Source organism: Chaetodon trifascialis, chromosome 3 (assembly GCF_039877785.1).
Source record: "Chaetodon trifascialis isolate fChaTrf1 chromosome 3, fChaTrf1.hap1, whole genome shotgun sequence".
Lineage (NCBI taxonomy): Eukaryota > Metazoa > Chordata > Actinopteri > Chaetodontiformes > Chaetodontidae > Chaetodon > Chaetodon trifascialis.
The window spans coordinates 13,995,344-14,016,977 of NC_092058.1; the positions used below are offsets into that span (position 1 = coordinate 13,995,344).

At 40.8% G+C, this 21,634-nt stretch overlaps 1 protein-coding gene across 2 annotated transcripts in view; it reads right to left on the minus strand.

Annotated features, from left to right (window-relative positions):
• Positions 1–2,269: 2,269 nt before the first annotated feature.
• The window catches only part of cfap20dc (CFAP20 domain containing), a 32,850-nt gene continuing 13,485 nt past the window's right edge, over positions 2,270–21,634 (minus strand). The window contains exons 13-17 of one of the 2 annotated variants that reach the window (XM_070959672.1): positions 14,345–14,728; positions 12,345–12,581; positions 7,540–7,601; positions 3,285–3,379; positions 2,270–2,406 (exon numbers count right to left, since the gene is read on the minus strand). In XM_070959672.1, the coding sequence (XP_070815773.1) occupies positions 2,288–2,406; positions 3,285–3,379; positions 7,540–7,601; positions 12,345–12,581; positions 14,345–14,728 (897 nt within the window). In that variant the 3' untranslated portion in view covers positions 2,270–2,287. Of the gene's footprint in view, positions 2,407–3,284; positions 3,380–7,539; positions 7,602–12,344; positions 12,585–14,344; positions 14,729–21,634 lie in introns of both variants that reach the window. The other variant, XM_070959671.1, reaches the window with a different exon arrangement.

A 21,634-nucleotide genomic window follows, 5' to 3' on the forward strand; every position in this document is an offset into this window, starting at 1 on the left:
GAGAAGCACACATGAACCCAGCGTTAGTTACACCCATTATCACTGCAGTGCTTCTGTACTGTGTGAACTTACACACGGTTCCATTTCTGTGCAGTATGACCGTGAAAGTGCAGTGAATTTGGCATCACGAATCACTCTGTAAAATAATGAGTTTTGTGCACTAAAAAGGTGATCGCGCCTCATAACTGCAAGCGCATCCACTGCGACAAGGAAGCAGCTTTTACCCCCAAGAAGTAAAAGTGAAGCTTTTACTGCAAAGTGCATCAGTCTTAATAATCCCATTACAAGATGTCAGCCCGTGTGCAACTCCTCCAAGAACTAAATAACTAATCCATCTCTCTACTTCCACGTTGTGTATGTCAGGAAGTGTAAGCAGCCTCGCATCTGACGGGACAGCCGCAGTCCGCTGCGGCCTGCACCTGCGGATTTAATAACATGCAACTCTCCCGACCATGATAATGACGCGTTTGTATATTCAACAGCACGTGTGCAAACCGAGGCGCATTACAGCAGCAGCTTAATGGATCTGACCGCCGTTTGTCTTCACATATTTACCTGTTGCGCTGACATCTTTACAGTGAAGTTCAGCGCCTGGTTAATCTATTTTCATTACGGAACAATAACTCTCCGCTATATTATCACCTATTTAATTAGAATTAAGCCCCGTATTAGCGGGGAAATTACAATCATTACATGCAATTGTTTTCTGTCCGACTGTGGCCTCACGTCTCCATGTTTGTTTACTTCCTGGTTGCGCTCACCTGTTGCGACAAGTTACATTTCCACACCCCTTTTCAGGAAACATCATGTGACGTGTGGGTTTTGTGTCATGTGACCGTCTAACGTATATGTTCAAAACTGTACTTTTTGGCTTTTTTTCTTAATTAAATTTCTTTCTTTTTTTTCTCTCTCTCTCTCTTTTTTAAATAAAAAAGAGCCTTTCGAGCAGCCTGGTAAAAACCCAGTAGTTTGGCTATTTTTCTCAGAGAGGAGCCCTTTTCAATGGTCATGCTTCTTTGGAAAACTCATTAAGATCCTCTTAAAAATACAACACTGTGAAACATGTGACAGTTGCTAAAATACAGTATTTACCAGGACCAGCTTTTGGTGATTCATCCTAATGTTTAATGTTGTGTCCAAACTGTTGATTTCTACGTTCAAGATCTTGTTTATTGAAGTCATGGCTATTACTGTCATTGGAGGAAAAAAATGCATTGTGGGACACAACATTTGTCGCAAAGGTTATGAACACATTTCTCTGACAGCTCATGTAACGTGATTGTGCGCATTCTTCATATATCAGTATCTGACAGAGAGATTGCCCTGTGACCTGAGCCCAGCATGCTGGCTGAGGGCTCAGTCCATGGATCCAGTTGGGGTATCGTTTGATTAAAACTGCAGGGAATTACAATGTGACAGATGAATATTGTTGTGTTTTGTTTTTTTCCTTTCCTTTCTTTCATTTTTGCCATTGGGAAGCAACAATTCATCTCAGGCTGAAAATGATGAATCAGTCTCATATCACCTGCTCATCAGGTGTGATCAGTGTTCTGGCACGACTGATGGGAAGACCTGCCAGCCCCATGAGCTCTCCGTCTGTTGTTGCTGTTGGTTACGCTTACAGACCATAATAAAATCCCAGCTACAGGTTCAACTGTGAACACAGGTATTACAACATGGGACAGCTGTAACAGAGGAATATTCCACATTTCCAAAATTAATCAATTTCTTTCACCACTTTTGCTTGTTTGGCTATTAAAACTGAACTGCAGCAGAAAATCCACACGTGGAATCAGCAGCGGTTTCACTTAGAATTTAATTAAAACAATACATTCACACTTCACATCAGCATATTTTCAATGACATTTTAACATAAATGATGACAAAGAACAAAATGACCTATACTGTAATACTAATCCTGGCAACATTTACATGTTAGAAATCTTCTCAGTAAGAAGAAGCTCCAGGATGTTCTTTCAAAAGGCTTACATATTAATTTGCTAGCCAAGACTTGTGAAAAGACTCTACCATCAGATGTGCTACTGAATGGGCAAAAAGCATGTATCTGATTTATTGAGTCACACACTAACACGACGCTACCAATGGAGACACAAAGGTCCTGTTCGGTAAAGGCTCTAGAAAAACAAAAGCAGCATCACGGAAGGCTTTTTGTGAATGTGGTATTCATTACTGATCAATAAGCTAAGCCAAAAAAAAAAATCCTGAAGCCATTCATCCGCTGTCAATGACTTCTGATTTATTAATTTCGATTCTCTTGAGCTTTGAGTTAAGCTAGTTCATAGTACTTCCCCGTCTTTGGATCAAAATAGCAGTTGAGGCAGGGATCATAGAGCAGATTCAAATAATCGTCCTCCTTCTCCTCTTCATTCACAGACTCATCCCGCCCTGTGATAATGCAAGGAAATCACTCTGCAGCACTTAGAAGTAACTGCTCATAACATACATATATATACACCAGAGCAGCAGCCATTCAACTAACTGAAGTTAAAATATGTAAATGTAAAATGTATGCTGCATTTTCTCTATACAGCTGCACAGCCATGCCAGATATGAATGAGGACCTCCTCTATTAGCTGTTACTGGAATAAAATCAGAAGGGTGGATGGCGAGGTGACCTTCAGACTCAGGTGGATTTTAAAGTTTCTGCCGCTGCCATTTTTTCTCTCATCAATCAAGACCTAAGACACCCAGACCCTGTACCGCATTATGAAGCTGTAAAGAGATTCCCTGTAATCCCCACTACTTTAAAGCATGTGAATTTAGCTGCTAAATTGACAGGCAGTGAAATGCTAAAAAGGTTATGGAATGCTCCAGGAGGAACATTTTATCTTATCAGAACTTTGGCGACGATAATGAAAACTAATTATAAGACACATTGTGTAAGAGGTTTAAAAATGATGTTGTAAACCGAAAAGGTTTCATCAATTAACCTTGTCGATGTGTCTAGGGGGTACAGACCTGTAATGAGCCTGTCTCTTTTGACCTATGGAGTTATGTGGAGGACAGAGAGCTCCACTCTCATGGGGTTTTTACCCTTAATTAGATACAGTCTCACATGCTCTCCCCCCTGCTGAGTGCAGTCCCTGGGTTAAAGCTTAACATTTTTGTAAGCTTTGACACCAGTGAATGTTTCCATTAGTGCCGTGCATTTGCACAATTAGTGGGGTTAATGTTAAAGCATTGTATTGTTTGCTGTCTGCTGGACTTTAAAGGACATAAAAGAGCATCGGGGGCAAAAACGATGAAAATTAAGGTTACTGTACCTCCGATTAGATTTTCCTGATTGTTCCATGTGTTGCCTGACCTTCTCTGCTGGCTGGGAGGCATAATAGGAGGGCTGAGCACATCCATCCACTCCCTATGGAAAAGACCATAAAGGCACATAGTCATGACAACACATGCCATTACACTTCCCATCCTCCTACTGTACCCTGCACATCAAATTGCCTCCATGTGACATTTTAACAATGAAGTCCCATCAACGCAGGCTCTCAGAAGCCCATCTAAGCTTCCATCGTCCTTGAGCCACTTCTCCTGCACACTTAGCCTCTCCGCCTCACAGTTTTACCTGAAGGATCATTTATTAGATTCCGACTCAAGCTGTGACTTCCAAGTGTCCACATTCTGGCCCAAAGTGGGGGTCTTAACCTTGAGAGCAGGACTTCCTTTCACTGTCAATGAGTTTATCTTCCCGGTGCTGAAAAGCACACAAGCTACGACTATACATCAATCATTCTCTGGCAAAATAACACGCTGGTCTTTTGCAGGATAGAGCAGGAGGAAAAATAGCCACGAGATGAATTATTACGTGCAAGCAATGCAAGATTAATTTGTTAAACAGCATTCATAATCATCTTAGGTTATACATCAGTTGCATAGTTACAATTATCCATTTACATCTTTTGCCTCTGGTCATAACATCTCATAAGAGCACATCGCAGCACATTTAATGAGGTTCTTCTGCACAGTGCTCAGCTGACAGCAGGCGATTCAAATGTTCATCTCAGCTTGTTCTGTCCCACCATCAAGAACTGCAGTGATTGATAATGTCACTCTGCATTCATTAAGCACAGCACATTATGTTTACTCTGCATAGACACTATTGACAAAACTGTGACATGTTCATACATTCAGCAGGCTACGTTCAAAACATTTGCAACTCTAGTATCTTCTCTGATTAAATTTACTGTTGGAGACTGAACAGGATGTTGGCTTTAATGGACACCAATGAATCTTCCTTGTCATTATTACAGTGCATACAATAATAATGTAGGTACATCTACCTTCAGTGACATGGAGCCTGGCAATAACTGTACCAGTGACTGCACCAAGTAAAAATACCAAAGATACTAAAGCTTTCTCAAAGAACTGTTTGGTAGTGCAGATGTTAGAATATAGGTTTATATATATAAACCTATATTCTAACATCTGCATGAAATAGGAAGGTAAAATGCACAGTGTTCAGTTGAATAGCAGCTGGAATAGGCCTGTACATACACATTAAAGCACTATGGGTACCATAGATTAAATTAATCCCTGTGACAATAAAAAAAAGCAATGAGAAAATGAACACTGACAAACAGGCTGATTAATTTTTATCAAATCTTTCCATGCATTTAAGCATGAATCAGAAATTTCTTCATTTCTAACCATATGCCTTTAAAGTGATCAAGTACATTATCTCTGCTGAGGCGCTGGTTTTTCCTTCTAACAAAGGCATTCACCCCACTCTAACACCCCTTTGACTATGTGATAGGCAGGGACAGAGTACAAAAGTTAATGGAAGCAATTTTCTAGGACAAAGGCCTCTACTACAGAGCTGCAAATTGGACTTCAAATTGTTAAGGGGGACTTGGTGAGAGTGATTAAATTCAGAGATTTTAAAGTCATTATAATCCAGATACGGAAGAACCTGTGATAAAAGGAATAAATTAGGTTGATTTAATTTGAGCAAGTACACTGTTTTTGCACAGCGGTAAAGTATACTGAAATTAAGCTTTCCATTCCAAATATCTCCCACTGAAACAGTATCAAGGCAACTCTGTTTGCCTGACACCCTGGCAGTTGTACTGGATTTCACAATTGTGTTTATTGTAAAACAACTGAATCACTACTTAAGGTTTCTCTGACAGCCTGATATGTGGTTTCACATTTGGTATCCCAGCCAGAGGCAGAAACAAGAATCATACGTAAAGGAACACGTTAAAAAACGCTAGAAAAGCCCTGGCAACATAAAGCACAATAACAGGACCATATTGGCTGTCAAAAAAACTGTGGCTCTCAGCAGTGAGGAAGCCTTGTAGTGATGCCAGGATGCTCAAAAAAAAAAAAAGAAGAATACCATGATAGAATTCAATGTTAGGGTGTCTCAGAATGCAACGCCTAAAAGAAAAGGAGAGAGAAAACAACGACAAATGCTGTGCAGCTGCTCTTCAATATGTAAATCAAGGCTTGCTTCGAAGTCTAATTTCAGTGGTCCAGCTGTGGATGCCGTAGTGTCGTGTGAGACAAGTCGGGGAGTATGTTTGAGGTGTCCGTCAACAGCAATATTCATTTCAGCGGACATTCAATCAAACGGCATAACATCACTGAATATTTAAACAGCCCCCAAAACATTTTAGCACTGATGGCGGACAAAAAGAAAAGGAATAAAAAAGCTTCCACTGGTCCTCACAGTTGATCAGATAATAAATTATGATTGATATGATGATACTGATTTAAAAATGTATTATATTATAATACATTTTTGAATCAGTTTCAAACAATAATACCTAAATATTTCAGTACATGGGCGTCTACACATGTTCACAACGGGCTACCTTGCTTTTCATCAATAAGTCAAAAGTGTTTGAGAGGGGGTAGTTGCATAATTTGAGTATAGCGGAAGTATGATGCAATCCCTTTGTCTTGTTTTGAAACATGCTGCACGGTTGTGTACACCCACGAAGAGATGGAGATGTGCAGCGGCGGGGCTCTGCATTAGCGGGCGGCTAGGCGATGCAGGGTCTCCTGAACCCTCCGAGGGAGGACCAAGGGATCCATCCAGTAGGCGATGAGGGGGAAGAGGGGGAGGACGGCTTCCACATTGTTAGCGAAACGACCAAAATGGATCCCTCTTGTTAACCTGCCACCCCCCACCTCCATCCTCTATTATCAGAGGAGTGCAGAGGCAGAGGGGTCGTTTAGTTGAATATGTTAGTCTGGTCTGCTTGACTCATCCGACCGAGGTTTGTGCAAGTTAAAATCTCTGGTGTCGACCATCTCTGCTGTGTATTGATGAATCCATGACACTGTCCATGGTGCTGAAGTAACAGATGGATTTGTAATTGCATCTTTTTCTCTCAGTCCCACCCTTCTCTGTTGGATCTATAATATTCTCTGAACTGTATACTATATAATACCCACTTCTATATTCTACTGTGGTCAACGTGTAGTTGCAGCAGAGCGAGAGGATCACAGACACACACTGCTGCTTGTAGTATTACTATAATATTTCTCTTACATTTCTGTTCATTCGGTAGCATCTGTGCTGCTGAAAATAAAATAAAATAAAATAAAATACACCCCTGGATCAAGCCCGCTTCCTCTCATGGGCTACATAATACTGTATGCGTTCTTCTTAGCATTGCATTTGCCTCAATATTGGATCCACTCTCCCAAATATTCAAAACAGCAGTCATTCTGCTTCCTCCAGTAATGTAAGCCCATTCATCAATATGCTTTCTTTTTGAGGTTAGAACTTAAACTTAACTCTGGTTTTAACCTGTAGGCAGGTAAAACAAGGTGGAACATGTCTCGCGGCTGCTTTGCATTATGAACTACTGAGGCTCCAGCCATACAGAAGTCGTCCTTTGCTTCATCAATGATGGATTTCACCTTGTATGGCTGCTGAATGTCAGTGCTTAATAGTCTAACCCCTGTGTTTGATTTATAAGGACTTGAACCAAAAACTTTATGCCTCACATTAATTATCTGCTATAAAGTTGCTCGACAAGCACAATAATGAGTGAAAAATAATCTCTACTTGTAAAAATGATAACAGCAGTTAAGGAAGACTACAGTACCTGGCACCCTGAATCGATTTATACTCATCAGTGAGTGCGATAAGCCCCAGTTTGCATATCTAGCTGACTCTTGACATTTAGCTTTAATTCTACAGTGACTGGGTACCATCTGATTAAGAACTTCAGGGTGAGTTTCATGTACATGCAGCCAAATACAAATAGAGGCCACGTGAGGCTTTTTTTTTTTTTTTTTTTGTCAGGAAATGCATGAAACACATATTCTCAACACATTCTCAACTACAGTTACTAACAACTCAGTACCCAGAAAAATTAGGTTTTTGGAGACAACATGTGATTTTTTTTTTTAAAGAAAACGACCCCATTCATAGCCTGGCTCTTCTGTACAATGCATAAAAATGACTGACCTTGTCTCGTAGTGTACATTTTATCATGAATGTATATATGTGGAGCTCAGCACATGTGTCACAAATGTTTGGGACACATGCTTGCTTACCTGGGGTTTGATTGCAGGAGGGGGTTCATTTCCTTCTGATAGTGGTGACCCTGATTAGCTGGCTGGATCAGCAAGGAAAAAGTAAAGAGTTGTGTTAAAGATGTCACAGAAAACTCAGCACTTATAAAATGCTTCCAACAATGATCAATATTCAGTTATTTCTGTGAAGTTTGGCAGACCACTATGTGCTGACTTTGAACATAAAAACAATATAACATGCACTTACAGCACCTAAAGCCTGCAGATGTCTTTCAGGGTCTCATTCAGTTTTGCCTAGTAATGACAGCCATCATGTCCACCAACATCTATTTAAGCTTGATTGCTTGACAAATGACGGTTGTTTCTCAAGAGACATTGCGTATTTCTTTGACAAGTAAACTGTCACATGTCATTTTGTCACTGTTGTGCATGTGGAAAAGTTTGTAATGTCAAGCACAATTGTTGCAGTGCACTTAGACTTGCTTGCAATTGGAATGTAGGTCGCATCAAGCCTGGAACACAGGCATATGAAAATGTACATTTCTCTTTATTTCTGTGATAACCATGAATAAATCTACTGCAGCTCAGCCACAGAAGTCAACTGTGTCATCATGCCACTTAAGTATTTCTCTGTTTCAACCAAGCGTAACTCAAGTTTAAATGCAGGGTGAGAAGCAAAATGTCTTTTGCTGAGAGCCCACAGTCCAGAACATCAGCTCATTTGCCACAACATCACACACACATCCACAATGCTGACAGATCAAGGCCAGGCTAGAAAAAGACAAATTTGACCAAAACCTTAGCACAACCGCAAATTAAGCCAAACGCTTCTACAGTTTATGGAAATCCTTGCGCAGCCTGTTCAGGTCGGGACAAAAAAAGTCTTCTTCTATTTTGTGCCGCACTAACTGGCTAACAAGTCAAGTATGAAAGATCACTGCAGAAAAACACACAAAAGAAAACTGGAGAGAGCAGTGAGAGGCAGCAAACATGGGTGAACAATGAAGGGTGAACAAACCAAGATCAAGGGATCCGTAAAATCTTATAATCTTTGCAGAATTTTAGATGTACACTAACCGCTGAGGGTAACAAAGGATTGGAGCTGGGTTGTATTTGTGATTGGGTCCTGTTACAACGCTAACTGCTACATTCTTTGTGAGCTGTGAGTCTAAGAGGCAGAAGATAAGAATGGTGTCACTTTCAAAATATAGTAATATTCAGCTGTAAGAAATGCAAGTGTATTACCCTCTTCATCTTGTCAAAGCTAAAGACCATATTATAGCCTCAGGAGGCTATTTAAGTCTAGTGCCTGCTTAAAGGCTATTACATTACATGACGTTGATGAAGAAGCAGTTATGTTGAAGCTGTAGCCCTTGCATTGCTTAAGTAAATTTCAGCTATCTGTGTGCTCCAGCCCCTTCTTTATGTAATCCTCTTCTAAAAATAAGACAGGACCTAAATTTGTACCCTGTGGAATTCTGCAGCTAATATGTACTGATGATGATGAGTTACCTGTGAGGTGATGGAGAACGTTCTTTTGGGGAGGCGGCAGCTGAACCACCTCGGTACTCTAGCTGTAATATTACACCAAATGCCTCAAATGGTCATTTAAACTTACATGAACTACGGGTTCGCTTAGGTCTAAAAGAATTAGAAGCACATTCGCTCCTAACAGAAGAACATTACTTATTTAGATCAGACATCACCTCTTAATCCAGCAGCGAAATGTGTCAAGGAGTGTGAGCACAGCAGGACCGGCTGCCTGTAGCAATAGATATGATGACTTACCTGAATCACTACCTGCTGTACAGCTTCCCAGAAAAACCCAGGATAGGTGTTGGCTATGAGGTCGCTACACACCAGGTAAGGCTAAGCCTCAATCCAAGCCCTAGTTATAGCTGGCACCTCTGTTGTCTGAGCAGTCTCTTTGACTGATGCTCAAACAGTTAGCTTTTCTGCTGCTCAAGCTCTACTATCGCTCCCCTTCTACATGTCCACCTCTGTGCATCAGCTCTTATCCTGCACACTGGGTCAAACGATGCTACAGCATTCAGAACACATAAAGGAGCTGCACTTGTCTCTGATCAACACTGCCATAGACTCGATCACTTCTGGCCTTTCTCTGCCCTCTGGCACAGAGAAATAAAGAAAACCAGAGGAAACCTTTTGTCCAAAGCAATTGATTGCAAAACTGTGCTGCACAGCATTTCTGCTGCAGAGACTGTTTTTTTTAGCGATGAAGTTCAACAGCACAGTGCTAGATCCAGATAATTTCTTTTTAAAATCCATCTTAGTGCTTTATTTATCAAGGCAGCTTCAAGGTGATGGCTGATGGATCAGCTCCACTTTAGTTATTGTTTACCTGCTTTTTATTCTGTATATGCTATTCATTTTGCTCACTGAGACCTATCACTGCTACCTCTCCTATTATTACTTCCTCTCCTGACACATCTGAACTCAATAACCCTCCCTTGATTGAAAGAAGTATCTTTGACTCAGCCTTGGTCACCTAAATGTATTCAGTTGTGTTATTAAGTGAACACCAGACCTCATGGAAACCTGGCTAAATGCCATTATTCACGTGAAGACATAAGTCATCAGATTGCATGTGATTTGTGCTCTTCACACTGTCATGAAAAAAACAGATCTGAGTCACATATGAGCCAAAAAATTAGATTTGGACCTGAACATTGCTTTAGATGTGACAGGAAAAATAAAGGACTTGATTATATATATATATAGATTTATGCAGTGTTGTTTCACTGAATAATTACTTAACTCTTCTCCAGAAAGTTAATTATGTTGCTGTGAATGCTGATGCTAGGGGAGATACTCAAAATAATTCCACATTGTATTTACCACCCCCTATGCGAGCTTACAGTCAACCTAATTTGGAAAAAAGAATGAGATTTTCTAATAAACTTGCCCTCATTGCTGTCAATCTCGCTCCATACAAAACATTAAGAGTCAAGAGACAGATCAAAACCCGGGTTTTCACCCCGTAACTTGCTGTTTGAAACAGAAAGATATAATGATGTACTGTGAGAGCTCCTGGCACAAATGGTGAATTAGAGACAGCGGAAGAACTGTCTCATCATCTTTACATGGAAAGCTAAATCTGACAATTATCTAGTCTAATTTCTAAGGTGTCAATCATAGATTCTGTTACTCCATTTATTAAAATCTTAAAAACATTTTGAGATTTCAGTCCTTCACACGATTAATTGTAAAAATCACTGGCTTATTATGAGAAGCAATACGGTTGAAACCTTAAATTAACGTTTCATTTGATCAAAAGATCTGTGAAGAGCTCACCTTTATGTCAAAACTAACTATTCAACGGAGTTCATTGTCGCCGACACAAATTCACAGTGAAGGAAGACACATCCAATTTCAAGCCAAGAGGCGGTGAATATTTTATTCTAAAAAGATTTTTGGCTGGAGTTTTACTTTTTGAGTGTTTTCTTTCTTCAGTCTGACATCTGTAGCATCGTGGTCCAACAGAGAAACAAAAAGAGCTCCAACTCTAAATTCTGACATGACAGCTCTGACGACAGCCACGCGCCCACAGAGAGGACAGGTATCAAATCCAGAACCACATATTGAGGTGTCTAAAATCCACATTCACACAATCAAACAATCAAACAACAGTGATTTTTTTTTTTCTCGTCTTCAACCTAGTAACCGGAGCAGAGCGTGCGATCGCCTGGAGGTGAAGTTACGTGGGCTAGGCTGCTACATCAGCTTTAGCAGCAGAGACACAGGCAGCAACAGCGGGGCCACTCGATTCACAGCCTCCAGGGACAAGAGATGGCTTGTCACTTCTTGTGGAGGAGTCTCACATCTCTTGTTTTGATCTTTCCCAGACACTTATGAGGTTCTTTTTAAAGTTATATTTGTAACAATATCACCAAAGCTATCTTTGATTTGAAGAGGAACCTTTTCTGGGTGCTGTCTTTAGTAGCTCTCTTCCTCTCTATTTATTGGCAAGCTTTTTCTTAATATGCTGATGGTGGTGCTGTTGCCATATGTATTTAGAATTGTAAAGCACTGCAGCTGATTTTGAAAGCATCACTTCAGGGTTTGATGAAGTCAGATGCAAATCTCATCTTGTCCCTGTAGAAAACTGTACCCACTGCAGGGTCTAAAGATACATGTTTTTTTTGTTGGTGACCACATTCCTCTGGAACCATGAGATGATAATCCCTGTGGTAATATCACAAGTCATTGTTTTCTGCTTGAAGCTCAGTATATTAATGGATACCTGCGTGTGTGAGAATGGTAACAAGCTTATTACTCAAGCATCTGCAATTATTATATTCACTGGGGATCCTACAGTGGACCCAGTAGGGCCAGGCAGGGCAGTGCAATGTGCTTATGCTAATGGCTCACAGATCAAAATGACCTTCAATAGCCAAGAGCAAACTATACCATCTTTGAATTCTAAAAAGACTTCTGGGGATAATTTCAAATGACCTAAATAATTTTCAGTCACTGGGGAAACGGTGGATATTGTGCCAGTGTACTTTTAAAACCTGTAAGAGGCCAATTAACATCTTTCTATCTCCATAATCTTTTGTAATGCAGAAAACATGCCGGAGAAAGAGGTGCATTAGCACTTTATGGTGGCATAAGTTAGGGGCTTGAAATGGAAATTAGCAAGGGTGAGGATCAACCAGGGTCAAAAAAATTATTCCATACGGGAGATAGACAGAGGGACAACCTGCTAATGATGGCAAACAGAAGATGAGCTGCACATAAGTGTCGCTTGTTAGTGAATAATCAACAGAAAATGATCAAGAGTAGCAGAGTATGATGGTACAGACCATGGAGATGTGGGTCCAGGTAGAGGTGTCATCACTGCTCATGCTGATGCTGATGTTACACTGGTGGATCTGAGATGCACTGAGGCCTGAGGCTCTAGGTTCATCTTCCTCCTGCTCTCTTTTTAGACTCGCCAGCATTCGAAGCTCCTCATCATCATCCCCACGCATTTGTAGACTGCCAAGCGAGTGTGAGTTGTAATCACTGGAATCAACGGGCTTCGGTGTGTTGTCTTCCTCGTCCTTTAAATGAAATGACTTGCGCTTAGCCACACTCACACATGCACCCTCAGCTCACAAAGCTGATACCATGTTGTGTGCAACCAAAAAAATAGTGTGAATCTTAAACAGCACACAGCAGTCCAAGACAGAGCTCGAGGCAGTGGCGCATATAATTCATTGGTTTGACCCTCTGAGGAAATGTCTTTTAAAAGCAGATCTATAGAGTCCTATGCTAACTTGATTTGTGGCAAAATGCAAGGAAGCCTGGTGTTGCCCTGGTGTTGAATCAATGGAAGTCAATAAACCAGGGCTGCAGGGAGGGAAACAATCTCCTTGTCATATTTCTCTGACAACCTTTCAATCAAAGCTTTCACTGCATGCTGCCTGCTGGAGTTGGCACAAATCGACAGTCAGGAGCTGCATTGATGAAGGATGCTGGGATTTGTCTCAGCAGTGAGTTGTGTAAATGCAGAAAGTAACAGCCAAGTGACAGATTTCCCTTCAGGCCTTGTGATCTCTCCAGTTGACTATCCTCTGATCCTAGATCTTTTCAACTGGAGCAACTGGCCTACCTCAATTTGTAACAGACCATAGTCTGATCCATCTCATGGCATTCCAAACCTTTCCACAAGTCCCCCATAGCTGTCCAGTGACCACACATGATTGTGGGTAAAGAGAGACAGCTCGACAGAATACCATCAGAGCTTTTAATACACTGCACAGTTGGCACAAGGCCTCCAAACCCCGCTCTGCACATCCCAACTCAAGACGAATATAATTGTAACTGTAAATTACGAGAATTGAGCCAAGTCCATCTACTGAAGACTTTGGGATGCAATAACAGTCACTGAAAACAAACACTTTCCAATGGAATTTAATCAAACTAATGTTTATCTAACCAAGCAGCATTAATCAATTTTCAGGGAGGAAAAAAACAAAATCAGTCACTCTTTTTGTTATTCTGTTGTGATCTCCATCAGCTCCTGACAAAAATATCCAGATCTTTGGCTTGAGCCTGCTTTTTCAGCTTTTTTCACCAGCCACTCAATGACATTGTCTGTCTGATGTTTGGTGCTGGGAAAATGGTGTACAGTGGATTTATCAAAGCTTTTTTGGTGGAAACAGTTGCCTGCAGGGATCCTTGAGAGTGGCTAAGACTCAGACTATAAAGTAAATTTGCCGACCATAAAACGAAAACATGTACTAAATGAAGCTTTAAGCTCTGTAGTTGATTCTCCTTGATTTTAGGACTACGAGCATCCCCTGTCATTTCACACAGTTATTTCAATAACATATCTAAACAATTGCTGGTTTCTAGTTGAAACTTATATCGTTTCACCAGGACATAACTTACAGGAATCAGTGGTGTGCTTGCTCTTGTTCTCGATGATGACATAAATCTTAAATTAAAAGACAATAATGATGCAAATTGATAAACTCAGCTTGCCATTGCAAATACGGGAAGTGTTTGTTTGGATGTCAAGCTTGTTTTTGTAGCTAGGTGTGACATCTACGTGACAAATAATGAGCATGTTTGCTTTGTGAGTGTTGACACAGTGAGAGGTTATCCAAATTGGCAATGTCTTTTGTGGGAATATAATGTAGCATCAAACATGGGCATCTCACAGTGGAGGTAATTAGGGGTGATGGCCAATTCACAGCTATTAAGTTAAGTATGAGGTTCAAAATAATAGTCATTTATATGCTTGTCTGTTTGTCACAAACAAAACCTATATAGAGCGATAGAATTCTGGATGAAGCCTGGTGTTTGTTAAAATTATGGATGTAAGCAGTACCTCATGCTGTGTGAAGTCATCCAATTTGACTTCTTGCAGGAGTCTCCTAGAAAGCGATACACCGCTGTTCCCATTAACAACCGGGTTCACTACCCTTGATCCACGTGGGTCACACTTGTGCTCCTGTCTGCTGGATGTCACACCCGGTGAGAGGCAGCGTGTGGGGGCAGCTGGTTCCGCTCTCCAACTGGATGAAGACTGGAAACTGGTGGTAGCTGGATTGAGCTCCTTTGGTGCTGTTTGGCCGACATTATGAGACTCAGGACGGACTTCAAGTTGCACATCCAAACCTGGACAGGGAGATCCTGGAGTAGCAGGGTTGCACTCAACACTTGTCCTTTGATGCTGGAAAATGGTACAGCTCTTTTCCTGAAAGAAACACAAGGACTTAGTGATCAAATATTGTTTTAAAATGATTGATACACTGTAAAAATGATGATTAGCCATGACCTAAGAGTACATGATAGACTGTTTCTAATTTTCCTGATGTTAGCGCAATAACTCTGATGTTGTGCCCTTAAGATTGATGTGTGCTTAATGAAACATGATAATGAGATGGCGCACAGTCATCGGGATTGGCCAGGTGTAGGTGGCTTACTTTTAAATTAACCTCATATTTAAAAAGGCTAATGACATTCTCTTTAAGTCTGCTAATCTTTCCCACCTTCAGACTCAAAAGGTAACACATAGTGATGTAGTTCAAAATTTGTCGCCTACCAGGTTACATAACACACTGTACATACGGACACAGTCCACATTTCTCGCTCAACATCAAAGGAATATGGCACTGAAAACTAAAGTTTTGAACATCAAGCGCTCATCCCCGAAGGCTGGAAAGACACGTGGTTTGGATAAGTTTGTAACTTGCTCCTTTACCGAGGACGGCAGTAACAATGGATTCCAATTGTGACCCAGTTTCACAGCAGAAAAAAACACATGAAAACTTTTCAAAAACATTCCTGCAGCAAAAACCACTTCTGTCACAGAAAACATAGGTAAGCCAAGTGACCATCCTCAGAACTACACCAATATACAGTAAGTGTGGGTGGGTACATAAATAAACACAGGCTAGTGGTCCACAAAAGCTGGGCAATTAGCCATACTGGAGAAAATATGATTGTTTGGAACAAACTGAGCATGTGTGTGGACAGAGAAAGTTTCTGTGGCCTTTTTTGAACATTTTCTTTTGCAGTGAAACTGGGTCGCAGTTGGAATCCATTGTAACTGTTGAATCAAAGCTGAGCACAGCTGCCGTTGCCCACGAAGGAGAAAGCTACAAACTTTTCAGAGCCACCATTCAAGCCTAAAGGGGGTGAATGTTTTATATTCCAAACATAAGATTTTTGGAGGAGTGTTCCTTTAATGGTGTTGTTCTGCAACATCAATAATTGATCGCTTGATTTAATATCTCAGCTTACTTACAGCCAGATTGCCAGGGAATCTACATTTCTTTAGTTCATAATATAGACATTGTCTCTCATGAATTAAACTGCTTGAAGCTTCCCTCTGAAGTGTAAGACTCTCTATCTCTGTATTTCTTTCTTCTGCTGTCTCTTTTTGAGGTGTTTTCTTTCATCTCTAAGCTTTGTTTTGGGGTGAAAGGTTATCATAAGCCCCTTGAGGTTTTTAGCTCATCTGCCCCATATGTTATTTGTTTTTGCTCTTCTTTCGCTGCTTTATCATTTTTGTAAGTGCAAGTGAATAAACAATGGACTACATGTATTATTGAAAGGCCTTATGTGGGTGTGGCTATGAGCATGTGGGTTTGCAGTGTGTGTGTGTGTGTGTGTGTGTGTGTGTGTGTGTGTGTGTGTGTGTGTGTGTGGCAGCCTGTGTGCTGAGGGCACGCAGCAATGCTTTGTTTTGCTAGCATTTGAGTATGAGTATCATGACAGCAGTATATTATACCACTGCACAGTCCATTCTTTCAGTTATTATTGCATTAAAATAACTGAATTTCCCCGAAAATATAACAAAGTTACCTCGGCTTACTGTATCTCATACAATTTGAACTACTTCATACGCTGAGCGTTCATTACTTTGTTTTGCTTTTAATATTTCTCTATGTTTAAGAACAAACGTTAGCTCAAAAGAATTGCATGAACCTGATGCAACACCTTGAAAGATGATATTGCTCCAAGCTGAGAAATGAGCAACCTGCCACAAATGAATGAAAATCAAAATCAGGCCAACTTGTGTCAGAGGGCTACGAACCACACTGTGATTTATCAGTATAGCCATGGCGGCAGACTATAGTGGCTTGCCAAGCTAAAGCGTTCAGCACCACAAAGCTCAGATGATATTTGAAAAATTGTCGCATAGCCTGTGTTGCATGTATTGCATTATATACTGTACATATATTTAAGCCAAGCTGGCACCCCTGGCCTCAGACACATGTTGCATGTCTCAGTTAGCCCTGCCAGTGACAGTGGGGAATCCTACAAGAGTTGTCAGTTTTGGGATCCCATGTAGTTACAATGCCATTTTTGTCATGAGCAAGTTTATGTACACTTGTAACCCTTTTTTTTGGAAAGTCAACAATTTACACAGATGAGCATTTGAACATTTTGCTTCCTTTCACACATCTTCAGACAATGATTTCCCGCTTTCTTACAGTGCAGATGCTTTGCTGCTTGCTCTCCACTCAGCTTACATTATTTTGCAGATGTCCTTGTTTTTTTGTTAAAATCATGGACAGAGGCTCCTAGACATGTATAAATCACTGGGATTTTACTTTATGAAGGACACAGAAGTGTATGACTATATATCTTTTAACACCTTTATTACTTCTTCACAACTACACAAGCATGGCCTACAGACAGCATAGGCCTTTTGTTGTGTCACGACTGACAAAAGTGGCTGGAAACCTGGCATTAATTGACCCCTTTTCATTGGATGACTTTCACAGTTCTCTCTTGAAAATTGCAGTGCCTGAAACTAAGATTCACCGATTACAAGTGAAAGTGGAAGTGGATGGATTGTGTGGGAGTGATACCGCTTCACCACGGGCTCAAAACAGTAAACATCAAGAGAACGCTAACACATGGCTAACTAACAGAAACAAGATTACTAAGAAAATGGAGGGCTGCCTGTCTGGCAATAAATCTGCAAGTAGCAGTCCTCTCTGGAACCCTCTTGGTGCAAAGCCTAAGAATAAATCACTTCCCTGGGACACAGCAAGACGAATGATGGCCATAGCTCAGCATCCTGAGATTTTGATGCTACTGTCTTGCCTGCACTACCACGCAGGCAGAGTGCCTCATCCACCACTGTGCTTAGTAGGACACAGGCATGGACAACTGCAAGAGGAAGACTAGCAACAAACCTTCCCACCAAGCAAGTGCATAACTTGAATTTGATTTCCACCACTGCTGCAGGATCCTGGATGTCTGTCACATGACCTGGATAGCCACTCATCCTCACACAGCAGGGTGCAGACTGAGAGTAATTGTGACAGCAAAACTCGACAAGGAAAGCTAAAGACTGGTCCCCAAACTCTTGATTGTGGGTGACTTTGCGATTAAAATGTCAAAGGCATAAGCAGTAAGAGCAGCAAAATAAACAGCTTTCCCAAGGATCTGGTCTCTGACATAATAGAAAGAGCATCACAGTGCATTTAGGGACTATTGACAGAGTGAAACAGCAATCAGAAGCACCGAAACAAGACCACAGATTTATCGAGCACACTCATCTCCTTGAATACTGAGGTGTTTATCAGTGGCCCACCAACACAAGTCAGAAGAGGAGTCAAGAGATGCAAAAGACTTCTGGCTCTGACCATGTGGCTTTCAACTGCATGTACCCTCCACACAGTGCACAATACTGATCATTTTGACTTTTTCTGTCTTTTTCAAAGCAGCTGGAATTTATCTCAACAAGTCAGAAGTAGAACCGTTCATCTCCGATCTATTTTACCTCTTGTTTAACCATCTGCTCCCTCTTCCAAGGTCAAGAGACAGGAGGAATCAAAACAAGACAAGACAAGACACAACACCACACACCAGAAACCTTGAAAGAGAGCAGCCATTTCAGCCCGAAGAAATGGTTTGAGTTTAAAACGAGAGCGATGTCAGAACCAAGACGGTGAGCCTCAACCCCACATGAAAACTCACGCCGGTGAGGATTCACTTCCAGAATGCAACACGTGTGTATGTTTTCTACATGCTATTTAATAAATGAGAATCCGGTCACTGCTGGACCCAAACTCGCGCCGCTCGTCCCTTCCCTGCCCTTCTCCCATTCTCCCTCCCATAACTGTCAAGCACATACAACTGGTTGTGTGAAAAACCCAGCAAGCTCTTCCTGATATCAGATGGCACTCATGAATGTTCCCAAGCCTAGCTCTGACCCAGTGCGCCAGACATTTTCTCTATTCTTGTCTTGATAGGTAATAGAATGGGAATAGCGCCCTCTACTCAGTCATCAAATCTAGCTAATCTGTTACCAATACTTTGATTTTCCACTTGTCTACCTGGGGACCTGCCAGCCTGTCTGTCTGCTCACCACAAAAGGATTGTGTCTGCTTTGATTTTTCTAATTTCTTTTTATTCAGTTTTAGTCATCTGTGTGATAAGCCTTTGTTTCAGGCACAAAAGAAAAAAAACAAAAGAAAAATGGACCCTTGAACACTGTCATGATAACATCATTGCTAACAAACAAACACTGGCTGCCATGGTGATAGAGAACCCTGTTAATCAAATCATACTCAGTCAAGGTCCCAACAAAAAGCTCTACAAAGGTAGCTCTGCTAAATATTGGATCTCTTACCAACAAGTCCTTTTTAATAAATCATCTTACCACTACATGTAATCTAGAATTTATGCTTTTAACTGAAGCTAGATAACTGTGGCAGTGCAATGGTTCTCAATTAGTCAGCCCTGTCAGTCTTGCTTTGCTTCTTGATCTGACAAGAATGGTGGCATTGATGCTATATTTAAAAACTAATTTCAATGCACGCATTTATCATGTAGAGATGTTTCCTGCTTTGAATATCTTTGCACTGTTGAAAGGCACACCAAAAATCCTGCTGTTCACACTTTACAGACCTCCAAGGTCCTCTACAAACTTTGTTGATACCTACACTGAGCTGCCTTCTGTTATCTCTTGTCAGGGACAACAGTGACTTTTTTTTTTTTTTTTTTTTTACAGACGCTATGTCTATGTTAATACGCCTAACATCAGACCATGTTGATTCCCTCTGTGATAATTTTTACTGTAAGAGCTCTGAAAGTTATTGACACTATTGCACCTGAACAGGTACAAACTATCTCTGGCAAGCAGAAAGCACCATGGAAAAACACCCCAGCTGTCACAAGTCAGAAAAGACAACGCAGAAAGCTGAGCGCAAATGGAGGAAAATGAATCTTCAGATTCACTGCGTCATCTTTAAAGGGCTTCACATTTACAATTCTGAAATAAATAAGAAAAAATAAGCCTTCTTCTCTAATATCATCAAAAAGAAATATCAACAATTCTTGTGCTTTATTTTCTAGTGTTGAGAAGGAAACTAATTAGCGCCTCCCTTCTTACCTCTCAATAAGTGTAATAAGTTTGCATCTTTTTTTGTGAAACAAGGTTAGATCAAAATCTAGTATACAGCTGGACCTTGTATGGTCAATACACAATATTATGGGCAAAATGTTGGGCAGATAGTGGTAGCTGAGTGAATTCCTGGATATTTAATGTTCATCTGAATTAGTGTTAATGTTCTGTAGTGGTCCCAGTAATATTTATTAGTGTAATGAAGCAGCATATCACATAACATAAAGCTACATTTCAGTAAAAAAAAAAAGAGATAAAGGCAGTTGCAAGAGCAATAATTTCCACTCATATATTCAGATGTAGGCTGCACGGTGGCGCAGCAGGTAGTGCGGGTGCCTCACAGCAAGAAGGTTGCCGGTTCAATCCCCGGGTCAGGCGGGGCCTTTCTGTGTGAAGTTTGCATGTTCTTCCCGTGCATGCGTGGGTTCTCTCCGGGTACTCCGGCTTCCTCCCACAGACCAAAAACATGCTCATTAGGTTAATTGATGACTCTAAATTGTCCGTAGGTGTGAGTGTGAGTGTGAATGTTTGTCTGTCTTTGCATGTGGCCCTGCAATCAGCTGGCGACCGGTTCAGGGTGTACCCCGCCTCTCGCCCATTGTAGCTGGGATAGGCTCCAGCCCCCCGCAACCCCGAAAGGGATAGGCGGTATAGATAATGGATGGATGGATATTCAGATGTTTGCTTTGAAAGAGAACTTTTTCTGTTTTATAGTGTTTTTCCAGTTTGTCTGGTATACTATAAAGCATATTTGTTCATTTTATGTATCTCATTTCATTTGGACTATTTTCATTTTTTATTTCAATCTAAATCTTAATTGACTTTGTTCTGTGTATTTTTGCTTACAGGTTTTGAATGCCGTTCTAATGTTTTTCTATCCCTGTGTAAACATTTTAATTGCCTGTGTGTGTGAAATGTGCTATATAAACAAAGCTGTGTGGGGGAACAAACCCAGGAATATAAGATGAAGCTGAACTCTTTCAGAAACATTAGGATGTTTTAATCTTACAGTCTATCTGCGTAGGTGCAGGAGCACACATACACAAACCCTATGACCTTGGACACATGGTACAGCTGAGGTTAAAAAAAAAAACCCATCAGTTTAAAATATTCTTTGAAATATGTCATTGGGGTTGGAAGCAAGAGTCTACTGAGATGTTATCCAAATTATTCTTCTACTGGTTAAATTGTTGTGCTCTTAAGAGTCAGTGAATAGATGTCTACATGACCTACCCATGTCTGCATAGTTAACTGAAATGAATGGACTCATTGTAGATAACTTTGGTCCGGAGGGGGTTCTGTGTCCGTGTGAAATGTTAATAATATATCTGCACAACAAAGGATCTTTTATGTGGAGGACTTTGATCATGTGACTGGATGTATTGAGAGGCTAGGATCATGTATTACTTCAGATGCGCTCCACTGTCAGACAGTTCTGAAAATGAAAGCATTGATGTCATTCTGTGTTAACTGATTAATCAATAGCGCAAGTTCCAAGTGTTTCCCACTGGTTTTCATGACATGTCACATTGACAGCTAAATGAGTAAATATCCAATTTGCAAGCGTGTAGCCTTCAAATATGCCCCTTTGAAGTTGGGGACCAGGTCTTTTCCCCACACAAAGGAAGTAATTAGCAATCAATGCAGTCTATCAGAAGAGTCTCCAAATACACCTCCTAGACTATAAAAACATTTACAGCACTTGCTGGGTTCTGTTCTGTTTTTCATCTGCTC